This window comes from Ambystoma mexicanum, chromosome 3q (assembly GCF_040938575.1).
Source record: "Ambystoma mexicanum isolate Mex_15411 chromosome 3q, UKY_AmexF1_1, whole genome shotgun sequence".
In the NCBI taxonomy this organism is placed as follows: Eukaryota; Metazoa; Chordata; class Amphibia; order Caudata; family Ambystomatidae; genus Ambystoma; species Ambystoma mexicanum.
The window spans coordinates 789,620,323-789,638,961 of NC_090926.1; the positions used below are offsets into that span (position 1 = coordinate 789,620,323).

The 18,639-nt window shown below is 42.1% G+C and overlaps 1 protein-coding gene across 1 annotated transcript in view; it reads left to right on the forward strand.

The window, feature by feature from the left end:
• FDXR (ferredoxin reductase) overlaps positions 1-18,639 on the forward strand; it is a 152,099-nt gene that overhangs the window by 54,369 nt on the left and 79,091 nt on the right. Inside the window, exon 4 of the mRNA XM_069654854.1 lies at positions 15,049-15,171. Coding sequence (XP_069510955.1) covers positions 15,049-15,171 — 123 coding nt within the window. The remainder of the gene's footprint in view (positions 1-15,048; positions 15,172-18,639) is intronic.

Below are 18,639 nucleotides of genomic sequence, written 5' to 3' on the forward strand. Positions count from 1 at the left end.
CCACATGAGGGGAGTGGTCATCGTATGCATCTCGGTGCAAACTTGGAGAAGTGCCGCAACACTGCGATCAGTCTCAGCGCTCCACACCACCTCCACTCCTCTCACATCAAAATGATGTGCCACATGCCTACTTTCGGCATAGAGCTGTAAACCTTGGACAAAAATATCTCCAACGACCAAAACCCTGACCCACTGCGCCTCTGCCATCTTCAGTATACGCGCAGTCTTTCGACACAAAGGAACAATGTGAACATCTGATTGGCTGATGCCCACAGTCCCCTTTCCATGCTGGTTTTGCTGTAGAAACCCGTATGTGACACGCCCTACCCGCGGACAAGCGTTGTCTACGTGCGGCACATAACTCTTAGCTAGTCCTTCTACCCTTTCCACATCACACGCAATTCCATTTCCTCATTGGACACAGCTAAACAGTCGCACAACCATCCACCAATCACATTAACCATCCCTACATATAACTCCGTCATAAAAATGTTGCACTTCAAATGAAGTATTGATCACTCTGAATGCAAGTCGCATATCATTGCAAAGCACCTATTTAAAAAACTACTGTGCAAGTGTCGTGGATTTCTAGGTACAGCTCCATCCATGCGCATATGCATGCCTATAAACTACTGGTATGCATATTTTAATCGGAGAACATGTGCAACCCTTATGATTTCATTTAAACAAATTAATGCCACTAAATCTGCATAGCCAATGCATACCAACGGTCGCCCTTTAAGTACAAGATGTCCGATTTTTCATTGACAAACCGCACTACTTCTTACTGTCTCCCGCATAACCTATACAAAGTAAATGCTCCCGATTGCTGTGGTGACATCTCCCTTCGAGGGTCTCCTAATTTTTCAAAATCGTACTTATAATATGAAAGTACAGAATATTTCCCCATTTACTGTAATGACCTATCGCTTACAAACCTCTCTGCTATAGATAACACAGCTTAAAAGAAACAAGACATTTTCATGACGTAAAAATTGTACGCATTTTTGAAGCACGTACAACTGACATACTGCAAGTAACAGAAAGGCAGCACATAGTGAAGTGAAATGCACACATGCACTGTGTTGAAATATCAAAGGAGAATACTCTGACGAAAAATAAAAAATGAACGTGTACAGTAACAACACAGCTTTAAACACACAAAGTTACTAACTTCTTCTTTTTACAATTGCAGTGAAGACTACTCTCCTGAAAATCAACAGCATCTACACTTCAAACGACATATTCGAAGAAACCTGGTCATTCTGCAAAAAAAAGTAAGTACAGTACGACCTTTATATTCTAACTATTCCTCAAACAGACTGTGTGGGTTATGTATTTAATTTGCGCACCAAAGCAAACAGTGATTTCTAAACCATTCTACCCACAAATTCCCATTTATTAAACAAAGAATAACAGGCAGAATGACTCACAAATCCCTGTATGTTTGGAACTCAAATAACATACAGATCCCTTAGAATGTTAGTACTAGAAAACAAAAAGCTGTTTCAATTTTATGCCAGTACGTTGACTATTAATTCTTTTCCTCACCACTAGCCCACTTTCTACTCTCATCTGAAGCACATTGTAGTAGTATGCAAACAGAAAAATAGCCTTCCCAAATCATTGCAAGAGGCCAATGCACATTCACACACCACCACAACGAGCTTGCCCATCAAACTCATGCATGCATGCACACAGCACACATACATTGTACAGCAGACCAAACCATGCCTTCTTTTTTTCAACAGACCTCAAAAAATGCCTACCAAAAAGCAAGTCTGTAGAAAGGAACGCAGAAGTAGAGCAAATACAAATAAAAGTTTCCAACCTAAGCATCCATCTGTAGCAGAGTTTGTAGAGAACGTTGGAACAAAATAGCTAATACAGTTGTTTACCAAAACAAAGGAAGCTTCAACTACCGAAACTTTACCTCCTCCAACAAAATGTGGCACGAAGCACAAAACTCTTCACAAAAAATCGGTTACCAGTACTGCTAACAATACTCCTATTTATCCTGATATAGTAACAAGAACCTATAGTAAAAAAAATATTTTAGCAAAAATGTTTCGCCACAGAGTCCTTCAGAATCTAATAAGAAGAGGACCGAAATCATCCTCACCTCTTAAAACCTACCGTAGAAAAGTAATCCTACAAGCTCTCCTGGACAGTGCAATCATTCTCAAAAGGAAGTTGTTTATATTAGTGTTAAATAGAATGCAACCACTAACGAATCTAAATACCAAACTGCAAAAGAAACTTATCAATAAACGGAATGTGAGCAAAAATAACTTCTTACATATTTGTGGAGGGGAATGGAGTCGCAGAACAACCACAGAACCATATTTTAATGAAGAAGCATACAAACAAAATCAAACAAACACAATTGCCATCCATAGAGTGGACGAGGGTTTGAAAAAATCAATAATAGCATCATGGAACAAGAAACACAGCTTAGAAAAGTATCCTCTCGATTCAACTGAACCAGACCGTCCAGTATACAAGTGGCCGTGCATGTCAACAAATCTTTGAAATCTTAACGTCAGTTCCTCAATCAGTAGTATGTGAAAGGTAAAGACAAAATTAAAATGAAAGTGCTGCAAAATATCTGTCCAGTGCGCAAATACACAGGACTACAAGGACATTCATTAGCCTGCATTTCTGGACCTATTTGCGATATCAATACATCATTCAAATGTAAGAAATCTAGTGTATAAAATATACTATGCTAAAAGTCCAGCTTCAGAATTAGCCAATTTAAATAACACTCTTCTGCATGGTACACCCAAATATCTACAGGAAGAAATTGACCGTATCCAGAGAAAATATTTTGGAAGTGAAAGTCACTTACAAAATGCAATAGTTTTAGAACATACTACCAACATTTCTGCACATAGCAACCTCCTATCACACATATACAAAAAAGAAATACTAAAATTTAAAAGTGCATCGGCTGAAATACCAAGCGATGTGTGTGTGTATGTTGCCGCAGAACGCTTTACAAACGGAACACAAAAAATATAGACATAGCGTACAAAATAGAAGACAGTGAAGATTCCAAATGGTTTGAATTAGCTCTCTACCTTTTAGCCGAAAACAAATATCAAGTAAACCCCTAATATGTTGTAGTTACTGCACTACAAAACTAGACAACAACCAAAGTCCTTCACGTGCTATCACAAATAATTTGGAATTGTTCCCACTACCAAAAACCCTGCAATAACTCAATTTGTACGAGAGCATCATAATTCAAACAGTTCACCATTTCAAGCAATTATACGCATTCACCCAACAACAGCAAAATTACCTCCCTCTAAATTGGTGAAAGGCATTCGTGGCAAAGTAGTTTATTTGCCATTAGATCTTACAGAAAATGTACAGACTCTAGGAGTGCAACGTTCAATAGAGCATTCTTTAATTGTCTTAGTAAATGGTGTACCAACAAAAGACAAAAAAAATTGGCAACAACTGGTGGATTTACATAAAGTTAGACAAGCCTTGCAATATCTAAAAGACAATAACGAATACTACAAGGAAATATATATTGAAGAAAGCTTAAGAGAAACAACTGAAATAATTGAAGAGTAATCAGAAACTGGACAATTCGAACTTCTGGATCCTGCTGCAGTATCCAATCTTTTGGACCAGTACACAATTCATCCATTGCATTCCAATGAAAGCATAGATGATGCACTAGAGACTTACCAAATGCGACAAACCAAAGGTTCACCAATGAGCATATGGGAAAAAAGTATAGAAGCACATGCTTTTCCACTGCTATTTCCTACTGGCAAAGGTGGAAGGTACGATGATAGACCCACTCAGATTACGGCATCAGAATACCGCTCATTAGGAATGTATTCGCAAGATCCCAGGTTTAGACAAAATGTGGAATACATATTCCACCTACTCTTTGAAAGTGAACTAGCAACCCTATGTTACAGAGTTGCACACATTTTGAAATCTGGAACCCACTTTCAAAATATGTCAGCTACGCAATTAATACAAAAAGTACAAGAAAAAGATGAGGGTTTACAGTCAAGTATAACAATTTGTTTGCAAACATGCGTGGTACAAAAGAGTAATGTTTCCGACGACATGGAGACGTACATTGTATGATCAGAAACCTTGGGCCACTGACTTGGTTTGTTACACTAAGTTGTGCAGAATATGCATGGGAAGATTTACATGAGTTCCTATGCATATCAAACAACAACAAAACCAACATACATTTATTAACAACTGGAGAACTTTGCTCTCTCGATCCAGTTAATGTGTCAAGATATTTCCATCATTGTTTCATTGCTATGCTACACTTTATTTGCAATAAAACAGTTCCTCCCCTCGGAGAAGTGCAACACTTCTTTTGGAGAAAAGAATACCAAGCGAGAGGAGCACCACATATTCACATGCTTTTATGGATCAAAGGTGCACCTAAATTTGGTCACGACACTGATGCCACTGTTTTGCAGTTCATCCAAAAATATGTCACTTGTGAAATCCCTTCACAACGGACACATAGTGACCAGCACGGGCAGATTTTTCAATTTCAAAGACACACATGTGGCAAATATTGTCTGCGCAAATACAAAAACAAAGGGAAATACTACACCAAATGCCGGTTTGGTTTCCCTAGACCAGTTATAGAAACAGGTGAAATGAACAACTTCATGTCTTCAGTTCAACATAGTATGAAAGGTAAATCACCTAAGAACACGTACTACATAAAAAGAACCGAAGAAGGTAAATATATCAATGATTACAATGCAATCATTGCCCTCTTATGGAATGCAAACATAGATATGCAGTACATTGCAGACAATTCGACTGCTGTTGCACGATATGTTACAGCCTACTTAACAAAAGCAGAAGAAAACAGAGTCTCAAGACCTCTGGGATGACTTATGATCAAACAAAACACTATCTCAGAAATTTTACAGCCTAGGCATAAAAATGCTCTCTCATAGAGAATTCGGCGCCTATGAAGCGGCAGATCGTTTAACTGGTACTGCTTTGTACGGAAAATCAGACCACATAGTATGGCTAAGTCTTGGTCCTGCTAAATCTAGAAAAAGAGTTCTGAAATCATATGAGGACATAGAAAGAATTGCCAAGAATGATCCCAACAGCCAAGACATTTTTAAAAAACAATTTACTGGACACATACTATCCGAACAGGAGTAGCACTTTGGAAAGCATGTGTCTATACCACATAGCTCAAAACTTTGCATAAAAAAATAATATAAAACCTGATGAAAACAAAGGCAGATATAGGGTCACAGATTGTGAAGGCAGCTTAGTGAAACTTACAAAATGAAGCTTAACTAATCATGTTAAATTGTCATTAAAAACTCCTCAACAGAAAGAACTATATTACATGTCTCTGCTACAACTTTTTAAACCACGGAGAAAAGAGGAAGAGATACTAGATAACTATGACTCCTATGAAGATGCTTTCAAAGCAAATGAAAGCACTATTACCGATGTGAACTTCACGCAGTACAAAGCAATGTTGCACAATGAACAGCAACACAAAGAACTACTTCAGTCCCAACTAGATAAGGAATCTTCCGACAGTAGTCAACCTTCTGACAGGAAGTCGAGAACCACTAGGACAGCCACTAATAGCAAATGAGGCAGAATTATCTATGACAGAAGTGGAAAACGCCATGTGTCACTATCAAGAAAATATAGAAGACTTAACTGTACAGCAAGCAAAACTTAACAAAGATCAGCACACCATTTTTGAAGACGTAACAAAACAAATTGCACATGGTGTACAACACGAAAATAAAGAATGTACCTGCCAACATTACAAACCAATACTGCTCTAAGTCAGTGATGAAGCTGGGTCAGGAAAAACATTCTTAATCAAAATCATCAGCAAGTTCCTTCAGCAATTGACAAACAACAAACTGTCAGCTGTTGTAACTGCCCCCACAGGTTTAGCTGCCTACAATATAGGCAGTGTCACTTTACACCGATTACTACTTCTTCTAGTAGAACACTAAAACAAATCAGACTACTACAAACTTTCTGCAGAAGCTGCGATGGAACTACGCAGAGTATTAAAGCAAATGAAAATGCTATTAATAGATGAAGTGAGCATGGTCTCCAACCTAATGTTGGCTTTGATTCACCTCAGATTGCAAGAAGTACTTAAAACAAACTACGAAGAACTCTTTGCAGGGAAACACATTATCGTTTTTGGAGATCTTCTTCAATTGACACCAATGAAAGGTGAACCTATTTTTAAAACCGTAGGACACAAACTCTGCCGTAAAACTGTTGGCAGCATAGGAAATTTCAACCTTTGGCAACATTTCCAATGCAGAGAATTAACAGAAAACATGCGGCAATCTGCAGATCTCACTTATGCCAACATCCTAAAAAGTATTAGACGTGGTGTACTATCTCAGGAAGCACAAGCAATATTGCAAAACCGGCACAATCATGCACTTTATGGCGATAATGCATGTGCTACTGATGTTATGGAACAATTAGCATACAAAAATGTCAATTGTGTGGCATTAATGCCAACTCTTGCAAGCTGTGTCAAATTCAATGAAACAATGTTAAATAAAGAAATGCAACCAATAATAGAAATTTGCGCCACAGACAAACTAGACGTACATGGTATGGCACTACCCATGTGTGAGCAAGCCACAACAAGACTAAGTAGTTTAGAAAATTCAATATCCAACACAGCTGGGTTGTAAAAATATTAAAATTATCCTTAAATTGTAGAGTAATGCTTAAACGTAACCTTGACGTGGAGCAAGGGCTAGTTAATGGGGCACTGGGTAGTGTTATTGGCTTTCATTCATACCCACGTGACAACAACATACAGTTTGTCAATATTTGCTTTGACAAACTTTCAGAAGTGAAAAGGATAGGGCGCTCAACTGCTCAATTCCTTCTGTTCAAAGACATGCAAGTACGTTTGATAGATATAGGAAACACAGCCTTTAAAGAAGGCATGTGCTACGTAGCACTATCACTCTTACGTACACTTGGCGGTCTATTTCTAATCAACTTTGTTGCAAGTAAAGTGACCGCTGATATTCCTTGCATTTTAGAATACAATAGACTGCGTTCACTGTACACCCCCCATCTGAAACAATATCCTGTTCCAGAAAAATTCAAACGTGGTAAAAGAAAACTAATTCAATCAGAAATGCAACAGAATCTGACAGCAAATCCTTCAAAGAAAACAAAAGAAGGAAAAGTTTCATCAATTACCACAAGCAAAGAAGAACCTATTAGGGAAAGTAAACCAGGTACTTCTTCAAAGAAGGAAGAGAAACTCCGAAAAAAAGCACTCTGATACGGAACTAGCTGATCCATTCAAATTTTCAAATGAAACTGGTGTAAGTTGCTATGAAAATGTAGCAATGAATATTCTATTTCAATAGCCACCAATTGTTAACAATATGTACTTACACAGTACAGACCAATTGTGTTTGCAAATGTTAGTCCTTCAACTAACAACAAACAATCCTGACAACACGTAAAGTGTTTACGGAATAAGACAAGAATTGGACTACTGTGCTGGAATGGTGAGATTCACTATAAACACACAAGATGATCCACAAGAATTTCTAATGTACTTATTGCAAGTACTGGAAAACGAAAGCATACCTATAAAGGAAATCGTCTAGATTTCATACATGTGGAAACATACATACACTCTCTGTAGCAATGTCATACAGGAACAAATCCCAAATGAGCGATTTGTGTATGTATTCATACCTAATTGTGAATCCATTCCATTTCATTTTACAATACCCAGACTTTCTATTGGCTTTTCGTGAAAAGCAGGGAGCCTTTAAAAGGCCTGTCTTTACAACCAAGTATGCCTATAACGAACAGATCGCTGTGAGAAAGCGAGAGGTAAACAGACTGGGGAGAATGGTGAAAAATCCCAAAACCACTTGGAACTTAGCATTACTTAAAAAAGCTAAAAATACCTTCAAGAACTGGTTACATCAACATAATCAATTAATCTCCCAGCGAGAAGCCGAAAGAATGCTGCAACTCGCAACTCAGAAGAACACAGCAGGAGTGTGGAAGTTAATCAATGAACTGAACACTCCGGAGGGTGCAAAAATTGCAAATTCAGTCTCAGCGAAAGTGTGGGAGGAACATTTTAAACTCCTGTATGGATCAAAAGGGGGGATCGAATCAAGCCTTTACTTTGCTCAGACGCCCCATGGGACTTTGAATTTGATTACGAAGAAATACTCGACCTAATACATAACTCAAACACGTCGAGGGCAGCGGGCCAGGATGGGTTGACCAACGAGATCTTGAAAAAAGATCCCGCTGTGTGGGCATCTTTTATACTAAAACTGTTCTCAACGGTAACCGGGGCAAAGAAAATTCCTTCGTCCTGGACCCGTTCCATTGTTGTTCCTATCTTCAAAAGGGGTGAAAGGGCAAATCCATGCAACTACAGGTCTATCACCCTTCTTGATGTGATAGGCAAGATCTTTGCAGCAATTATCTTGCGGCACCTTAATGAATGGAGTGCGAAGTCAAACCATCAGGACCAGTGGCAGTCGGGTTTCTGAAAAGGGATAGGCACGAACTTAAATATCTTAATCATAAGCATACTCAAGTGCCAGGTTTACCAGAAAAAGATACGTGCAGTCTACATTGCATCAATCGATCGATCTGGAACAGGCGTTCGACTCAGTCGACCGTAGAATCCTGTGGCACAAACTGAAGAACTGGGGCTGCCCTAAAGCATTAACAGAACCCATGGAAGAACTTCACAAGAACACAAGTCTTAAAATCAGGCTGGACAGAAAGGGCTTACTGTCCGATGAAATTCGTTCTGAAAATGGATTAAAGCAGGGTTGTCGTTTGGCACCAGCAGTGTTTTGCCTTTTTATATCCGATATGGAGGAAGCTTTTGTAAAAACTAGATCTTTTCCATCTAAAATTGCAGGCCACCCTGTGGGTCGTCTACTTTTCGCAGACGACTTGTTACTGCTTGACCAAACGAAAACTGGGCTGCAGAGACAATTGGACCTGTCACACTACATCCATGGCAATTCATTAAAGATAAATGCTAAAAAATCCAATATATTGATTTTGGGAGACAACGTCAGGGCCAGGAGGAGGAAGAAAAGGTCATGGCTACTGAATGGAGAACAAATACCAGTGGTCAGTTCAATGGCATACCTGGGGATAACTCTGAACAATAGCTCGAGTGATGCTCCAGGAATTCAACATCTGAGAAGTAAAGCAAAAACTTAGCATCCCAAGCGGATCTCATTAAAGGGCGCTACTGTAAGTTCTCGCTGGTACCAGTTTTGGTTTTTTATAAACTAAAAGTCGCGCCAATACTCACCTACGCTACGGAGGCCAATCTCTTTATGGAACCCAAAAACTGCAACCGCTTGGAAAGCCTATTTTGGAAGAGGGTTCTGGCCCTACCGAACTCAATTCCCATTGAACGGGTAAGGAGAGAAATGGGCTTGACATCCCTATACTCCATGATGGAATGGAAGTCTTTATCATTTATGAGGAAATGTCTCGAACCACCAGAAGTGAGTGGGTCCTCTATTATCAAGGAGGCTATAGAAGTAAAGCATGTTGTAATTCTAAAGTCCTGGTACGAGTCGTTTTCTGCAATTCTGTCTAACGTCGCCCTCTCAGGAAAGACCCTCATCGAAAATCCAATGAGGGTAAAGTGTAAACTACTAGACTAGACTTAGATTGGATCTGGACCGAGTGGTCAGTGAAATCTTACAAATCGTTTGCTGACGAACCCGATGAATATTACAGAAGGGGCTATGTGATGCCCTACTTGGATACATTTCCGTCACAAACGGAGCCACAAAATTTCCTAAGACTTCGTTTAAATCTCCATCCATTATGGGAGGTTATAGCAAGGAGAACAAAGGCCAAGTAAGAGAGAAACTCGACCTGTCGACTGTGCAACAAAAATATGGAGACATTACAGCACTTAGTACTAGTGTGCGAGCCCTTAAGTTCTGTAAGAAACAAACTCCTGGGGAGATTCCTCGAGGAATCGCCATTGAAATCGCCAGAGGACTGGTGGGCCTGCATAAGATGGGGAGGTCGCATCTCCCTATCTCTAGTTGTTCTCCAATTGATCAGGACAATCTTTGCTAACATAGAGGATAAAGAAATCGCATCGACAGGTTGAACAAGCCCTATCATAAAAACTTTCCTTTCTCCTTCTTAATTTTTACTTGATCTTATTCTTCCTTCCCCTTGAGGATTTGGAGGAGCCAAAGGACCTCTTGTGCCTATGTTATGACATGTTAGGTTTTGTGCCTTGGGCGGTTTCTCTCTCACTCTTTCACTCTCTCTTTTTCTTTACAGTTTCTTTCTCTTTTTTTCTTTTTTTCCTCCTTTTTTTCTTTTTTTTTTCTTTTTAGTTGAATGTCCTTGAATGATATCAGAGTTTTACATATTGTTGCATCAAAGGTTTAATTAAAACGAAATGATGTAAATAAAAAAAAAAAAATTGTGAATCCATTCCATTTCAGCAACTGGTACAGAATGCAAACCATGCCAGATTATGTACTATGTGCAATTCAGACAATCGCTCCACCTTACCGATACAAGCTCATAGTAATAAGTACATAATACTTATGCTGCTACGTTATAATGCAGATGGTATGATAAACAACTGCAAGCTGACTGGATTCACACACGGTCTAGTGTCCCTTGGAAAGAAAACCTTTACAACAGTAGGTATAATCTACCATGCAGGAGCTACAACCAATGCAAGTCACTACACTGCATACATTAAAAAGAAATGTGGATGGGTGGAATGTAATGTTAGCACCATTACTCTAAAGCAGAGATTGCCAGCTAATCTTACAAATGCGTATTTAATCTTCTTAAAGCCCAAATTTAATGACTAATGTGTACTTCAACATTACCAAAAAATGAAGTGAAAGCCTACATACAGTTAGAATACGCCAACAGGTATCTTAACTGCCCAAGAGTGTATAACAACAACACAAATAAATGAATACCATGGAAGCATACCAACAAATGCACAGTTAGAATACGCCAACAGGTATCTAACTGCTGTTAAAAATAACAACAAGGCAACAAACATAACATTAATCAGAAAGAACAAGGAAACACTCAAAGAAAGCAAAGAAATAGTTTGTAGCATAGCAAATAAAGTTTTTTTTTTTTTAATTCGACAAGGATTTTTTCCCCTTAAACCCAAGGATGTCCAAAACAAACACAGAAACTGAGCAAAATGCACAGTACACTGGTTTGTAAACTACATATGAGGGTAAAAAAAAGCTAAACTGTCTATTATACAATGGAGTAAGTCTTCATGAAATGCAAACCCTAACATGCTTTTTTCTTCTATCATAGAAATTAAAAAAGGCTAGGTCCGCCAAGTACTGCAGTCATGCACAAATTAAACATTAAGTATAATTACAGTCATTTCATACATATGCGAAGCAACACGGCTAATCTATAGCAGTAATATGGTACAGTGGCTGTAGGCTGGGCCTAGCATCTTTGATGTATAACCTACCACCTACCTCCTACGGCCAAGCAACCCACACTATAGGTCCTACCCACAACCATCGCTACATATCAAAACAATGGTGCTTCTAATTTCACTACTTCTAAGTATAGTTTTGGGTGCATGGTCTGTAGCCATGCAACCATGACACTAGAACATGCACACAACCACAGCACCACACCACACCCATGTTCACTTATAAGCTCACTGCTTATCACTTCAGTCTTGGGTGCATGGCCTATGGGTGCACCCAAGACTCTGGGTCCTGGCCAGAAACACAAAGCATATCACAGCCATTGTGGCTACGCCCTGCCCACAACCACTTGAATGATGTTTCATAGTACGAGTGTACCTATGCCTGTTATATGCTGCAGTAGTTGTGGCCAGAGGCTACAGACTTGGGTGTAAGGCCATAGATTTTTGAATGTATGGGTATGCAGTGTATAAAATCTATAGTGGCTTACAACTGCAGTGCTTATAACTTTGTTCTTGGATGCATGGCCTTTGGCCATGCACCAAAGACTGTAAGTACTGGCCACAGCTACCACACCATATCACACCCATTGTGGCTTGTAACAACACTTTGACTATGCAGCCAAGTCTCTACACACTCTCCACAACCATTTGACCCATAAGCAATACTACAGGTGTGTCAATTTCTGTAATATGCTGCGGTGGTTGTGGCCAGGGCCCAGAGTCTTGGAAGTATAGCCTACGGCCATGCACCCAAGACTCTAGGCCCTGGCCACAACCACTGCAGCATATTACACCCATGGTCGCTTATACATGAGTGACACACCCATACAATGAAACATAACTGTAGCATGCACTCATTTTGTACCCAGGAGTCTAGACCCTGCCCAAACCTACCAGATACATAATTGAATGTATGGGTGTGATGTATGAATGAGATATCCTGCACTGCTTGTGGGCAGGGTCTACACTCTTCGGTGTATGGCCTACAGCCTGCAGCCATGCACCCAAAACTATACGTCCTGCCCACAACCACTGCACTGTAAAATCCGTGTTGGCTTATAACTTTAGAGTTGACAAGTGTGTTCTCAGGTGCATGGCCTTCAACCATGCACAGAAGACTTCAGATCCTCCACACAACCACCTGAGTGATGTGCGGTAGTAGGGGTATATCGATAGTTGTGGTATGTTTCAGTGGTTCTGCCCATAGGCTAGACTCCTACCTGTATGTCCATAGATATTACAGTGTATGGGTGTGCAGTGGCTTATACCTCCAGTGCACCCAAGACTGTACACACTCCCCACAACCCTCTGATCGATAATCAATACTACAGGTGTATCCATGGGTGTGACATGCTGTGGTGGTTGTGGCCAGGGCCTACAGTCTTGGAAGTTTTGCCTAAGCCTACGGCCATGTATCCAAGACTCTAGGTCCTGGCCACAACCACCGCAGCATGTCACACCCATGGCGGCGTACTAATCAATAGCACACCCATAGGAAAAAATAATGTAATAACGACATGTGCTCAATTTCAATGTGTGTCCTTAGAATAGTATCATGGTGCCTGTTCGCAGCACGGCCTGAAATAGTACCCCTATTAAAACCCTCATTTTCTGTATGCACAAACATTCTGAACAAGGCGTGCATAGAGAATACATCATTAACACCTACCGCCTGAACAAACACAGTTTTTCACCCATCTCTTACTGTGTGAACTTCCCCAAGCACTATGACACAGCAACATAGGTTTCAAAATAGCATGTTGCTGCTGGTCGCTGTTGCGCTGTCGGCGGATCCAAGATGTCGGACGCATACAAATAATCTGACGCACAACATGTCTCACTGCAGCCCATCGGCAGAGATGTCGCGTGTCCGCGGTCATGACACCTGCCCCTTAGCCAATCGGTATCTTGTCCGCGGAGCGAACAGGGAAGTGTGACCGCAGAGCGGACATAGAAATCACTAATTTTTTTAGACCTACTTTTTGGTCGTTTTAAAGAAAAGTAGTGGACGGATTGTCACCAAATTTACAAAAGCACGCTTTCGGGACCAAGCTCCTGCTCCTACCGCAAATTTGGTGAATATCCATCCAGCGGTTTGGGCTGTAGACGTGCGCAGTTTTTCCCCCATTCGGTCTTTGGGAAAAAAAGACATTTTGGGACCCCCCAATAACTTTTCCCCCCCTGGACCAAACATCCCCAAACTTTGCAAAATTCCGAGTGGCCCATATAGTTTTTCTGCAAAGTTTGGTGATGATTCGTCCAGGGGGAGCAGAGTTATAAGCCGCTCAAAAAGTGCTCTTCCTATGGAAACAGCAACTTAACCATAACTACACGGCCACTGCCGTGGCCTTGTAATATATAAATATATATATATATATATATATATATATATATATATTACATTTTTCAGGGCTATGCTATTATATTATTATATATATGTATATATAATAGCATAGCCCTGCAAAATCTTCGGCCATACCACAACTTCACCACAAACCATGGATCACTATGGCATTATACCCACTTTTAGACAAAGTTATGGTCTCATGGTCCATCATGCATCATAGCCATTTTGATTCTCCTCTGCTTTTCAAGCACGTTTTAAAGTGCATTCACTAATGAGACTCGCTTCACTGTCCATTGCAGATAAATAAGGAGCTCAGACAGAATTAGGAATACATGCCACGGAGCACAATTAGTACGCTTGACCCGCCGGCAAGGGATCAGCAGTAATGACAGCGAGGCAAGGGATTAGCAGCATTGTCCTCAGGCGCTATGAGCCTATTGGTCCAAAGGTAGATTTAGTAATACAGATGGTTGGGTAGCGAATTTGTGAGCCTGATCGATTGGCTGTGGAGTATCAATATTGGTTTTGTGCTGTGTCAGCAATACATGCCAATAGACTGGATTAGCCAGAAGGAGCTCGTGCCGGATTAATAAAAATGACACGGACCACTTGAATGTTGTATTGCTTGTGTATCCAACCCATTGCCACCTCCTGACCAACACAGATATAGCCCTATGCTCGCAGACCTACCCCCTCCATCAACTGCCCCACATACACATCTCACAGTTCCAAGCACCCCCGTAGAAGCGTTCTCACACTCCGCCCCCGGGCAGTTCATCACTCCCAATCCATCCCAATCTCAGCACAAGAATAGCCCCATTCTCTAGCCACACCTTCACTGTGGACCCCCTTGTCCCACAGTACACCACATACCTAACCTACCCCTTCCAGGCCCCCAATCTGCCCAGACACTGTGCCGCTTCAAACCACATGCCCGCAGTCCCCCAACACTGATTGCAGGCACCGAGAAGAGGGATGGGAACCCCGAGCATCAGTTCGGGGCAGCACACGGCCATTGGCACTCTGAACCTTTGCCCGAGATGCTATCGGTGTTACTGGCTGGGAATTGGGGTACACCCATGCGAGAATGGCCCCAAGCCCTCACGGGGACCCCTGCTTTGCCTTTTGTCAAAGTGCTGTCCAGGTTTGAAGATCAACCTTCTGAGTGCGTCTTTCCCCTCTCTACTAGAACGTCATCAACAGCTTCACCCAGACGGCGCAGTCCGGACGCTTCGCCTTCTTTGGCAACGTGGTGGTGGGCCGCGATTTGACGATGGAGGAGCTGAAGGAGGCCTACCATGCAGTGGTGCTGGTGAGTGCGGGCGCCCAGCATTGGGGGTGGGGACCAGAGTTGTACCTAGCCCTCTGCATATGAGCCTAGCGTCTCCTCTCTCGTGGCCTCGATTCTCTACCAGTCCGGTGGAGTTGCATGTGCGGCGAGATTCGAGCTGCACGCCACGATGCATTTAGCAATGTGTAGGAGTAAATGAGTTGGAGTGTATCTAATTCTCAACCTAATTTCAGCAGGTCACCGTAACCAAGCACAAGTCTTTTTACTGGGCAGTTCCTTTTGAACTGATACTTGTCTGAACATTCTGCAATCCTATTCCTTGAGCAGTGCGTTGGGTGGTGTAGCGGTAGCGTGCAGGCATTATACCACGTAAAAACCTTTTGCCTTTACCGAAGAGAATGGATATTTTCACACTCCTGAAACAACACAGCTTTCAAAAGACTTCTTTATTCTTGGAAAAACGATCTTGATTAAAACTACTTAAATCCTGTTATTTTTCTATTGTATTTTTATTTTAAGTGTACAATAAAATACGGAAGGCGCCATTATTGTCTTCAAGTGTTGGTGTCGTTTTCTAATGGCCCTTCTCGGAGTTGTAAAATAAGGGCTTGCTCCTGCATCCTGCCAATCTCTGGCCACATCTGTCGTGAGCAGTCCTCTCCCGGCATTCATCCACCACAGCCGGCCCTGCTCAGCCCATGCGTCTAACCTTCCGCCCCATGGCAGCCATGCAGCTGCTCAATCTGATTGGCGGTGCCCAAGCTCCAGGCTGCTCAAGGCACTGGCTATTGAATCTGCTCTCTCCACCGCACCGTCCCCACAGAGACTCGACTTTTGGACGCAGAATAGTCTAACTTCTTAGGGGGTAGGGGTGTATGTGGCTATGTCTGGCATGTGATCTTATTGCATTGTAAAACCTAGGGCGCAGTGGAGCCAAGTATGCAGGTCCCGAGAAAGGCCATCTGCATTACAGTCCCTATACGTGCAATGGGATTTTTTTTTTGTCTGGTGAAAAAGTGGTACGTAATGTATGGGCATCTGTTAGCAGTGCCTAATACTTATACACAACCAAAAACGGTTGGCTTTGCCAATGCTTGTTTTTAACCTGACTTCAGTGAAGGCCATGCATAGTGCTTATAAATCAAGTGGCTGAAGACACATTTTTATTACACGAGCAGTGACTTTACAACTCAAATTAAGTCATTAACTCTCAGAAGACTGCTTTGAAAAAACTCTTGCAGGCACTTTGAGTGCAAAGTTTGATAGTAAGGCTTGGTTAAAGCAAGCTCAAAGAGTTCCCGTGAGGAGGTGTTTTGGGCAGGGAGGGGCAGGAACTGGGTGGTAATGGCCATAGGGATTAGCATGACCATGGGCAGGTAATGGGTGGACAAATAACCAAGCACCTACTACTTTGTGTCCCGCCTCCTATACCATATCAGTACTCTACTGCAATAGTTTCGGCTTACAGATGCCGCAAGCGACACCTGATAGCCCACACTAAAAATGGGTCTTGTTGCAGGGAGGAATCTTATAGCAGGAGGCAGAGTGTTTTGGTTGCAACACACTGGGCCTCGCAAAGTGCTCCACCTTTGAGAACACTAGACTGCTCATAGATGCCCTTTGAGATAATCCACAGGACCACAAATACATTGGCCAGGTGCCCTGTAAACCTCTGAAGGTCCCAATGCCCCGTTCTATTTCCACCCGTTAGCGACTGCAGCCGACATGTAACGGAGGTAGTCTGCTTGAAGCGTCAGACCCATCACAACATTCCCACTGCACTGGCCTGACCTATTAAGCACAGAGGGAGACTCGCATGTAGTGCCTTTGCCTATTTCAGACGTGGCACCACACAAGCTTGAATGAATTATTGCTCATCTATAGACCGCAGAGGAGAGCCACTCCTCTGACTATGTGGAGACAGAAATACCTGGCCTTGACTGCGGATAATCTCTGCTTGCATGTCAAAGCTGCAGTGAAACGGGCCGCCAAGGTTGCAAATCTGGCGCAGATGCGCTCTAATCATTCACGGCCGCCTGCACTCTTCTCAGATCCTCCATCTTCTGTGGCCATGGTTTCATAGACAGTGAGACTTCAGGCAAACAAGCTGTCAGGGATGTCATGGCCGTCCAGAGCTGCATAGGCGTAAGGATTGGGCATACCGAGGCATTTCCGGCTGTGCTGACTCTCTATACACATACAATGATGCCCCTCCACGGTAACGGGGAATCCACGACAATCTGTGCCTGTCTGGTGGGAATAACTGGTTGCACGTAGAGGAGCCTGCTGAAGAGGAATGCAGGAAAGACTGGGCTGCTGATTATTGCGGCATGCAAGCTCTTATGGATCCCCTGTTAGGACGAATCCCCCAGTTCTAGCGTTAGGAGCCGGCACACTGGCTATCCCTTAGCTTCCCTTACTCCCTGAAAAGAGAACTCTGTTCAAGCGCTCACTTTTGGCTCCTAGGTAAGAGTCGGGTAGACAAAGATCCATAGTACTCCGTATGCTTTTGTATACAGCGATATGTTCACAGAGGTGTGTATATGACCATATGCTTCATAATTCGCAAATGTAGGTACAAGTATGGGTGCTGTTATAAGTAAGTCATTTCAGGTTGGGAAGTCTCGAAACTTTAAAGGGAGAATTCTTTTGTCCTAATCCTATTATTTCGAAACAACTTCAAGGTCAAACATCGATTTAGAAAAATAAGTTAATTATAGCGCCTGTAATTGCTCAACCGCAGGTCTGTCATCAATAGGAGATAGTGGGGGAGATGTGCATGTTTCTGATTGGCTGAGTGGGATACTGGTCTTGATGCTGTGCAGTCGCCCAGTGGTAGGAATAGATCCAAATTTGAATTAAAGGGCCAACGTTAAAGTATGGAACTTTCTACAGGACCGTTCAGGTGCTTTTCCAAAGGTAAGTCGAGTGTTGGGCGTGATCACAAATCTTGTGCAATTCCTAACCATGCCTGTCAACGCTTTGATCCAGGAGCGGAAACTGCTGCCATGAACATCTTACCTACGTAAAAGGTCAATGGCAGCAGTTTTCTGTGTGCTGGTTCTCCGGTGGTGGTGTCTGAGCACTATCCGAGATTCTTCAAACAAGCAGGACAGCTGCGAAACAACAGGAGATGGAGTTTATTAGAAGAAGACCTTCAAAAGCAGGGTTACAGCTGTCTGGTTGGGTGGAAGCTTTGTTCCAGTGGTGGAAGGTGTAGTCAGGGGCCCAACAGCTGCAGTTTCTGGTTAAAAAAGCACTACTCAGCGTGCTGGCATTTACTTTGCGTTTTTTGTAGCTTAGTTCTAGCTTGGGTTAATAGCAACAGCAGGTCTTGGAAGTGCCCTTGCTTCTGCATTTCAGGTTTGTGTAGGGTTAGTGTTAGGACAGTTTTTCTGAAGTCCGTCTTAGTAAAACCATTGAACTGAGGTAGTACAGGACTCCATTCTTAGTATAAGGCTGTACCACCTCAGTTCTTGGTAGCGTAGA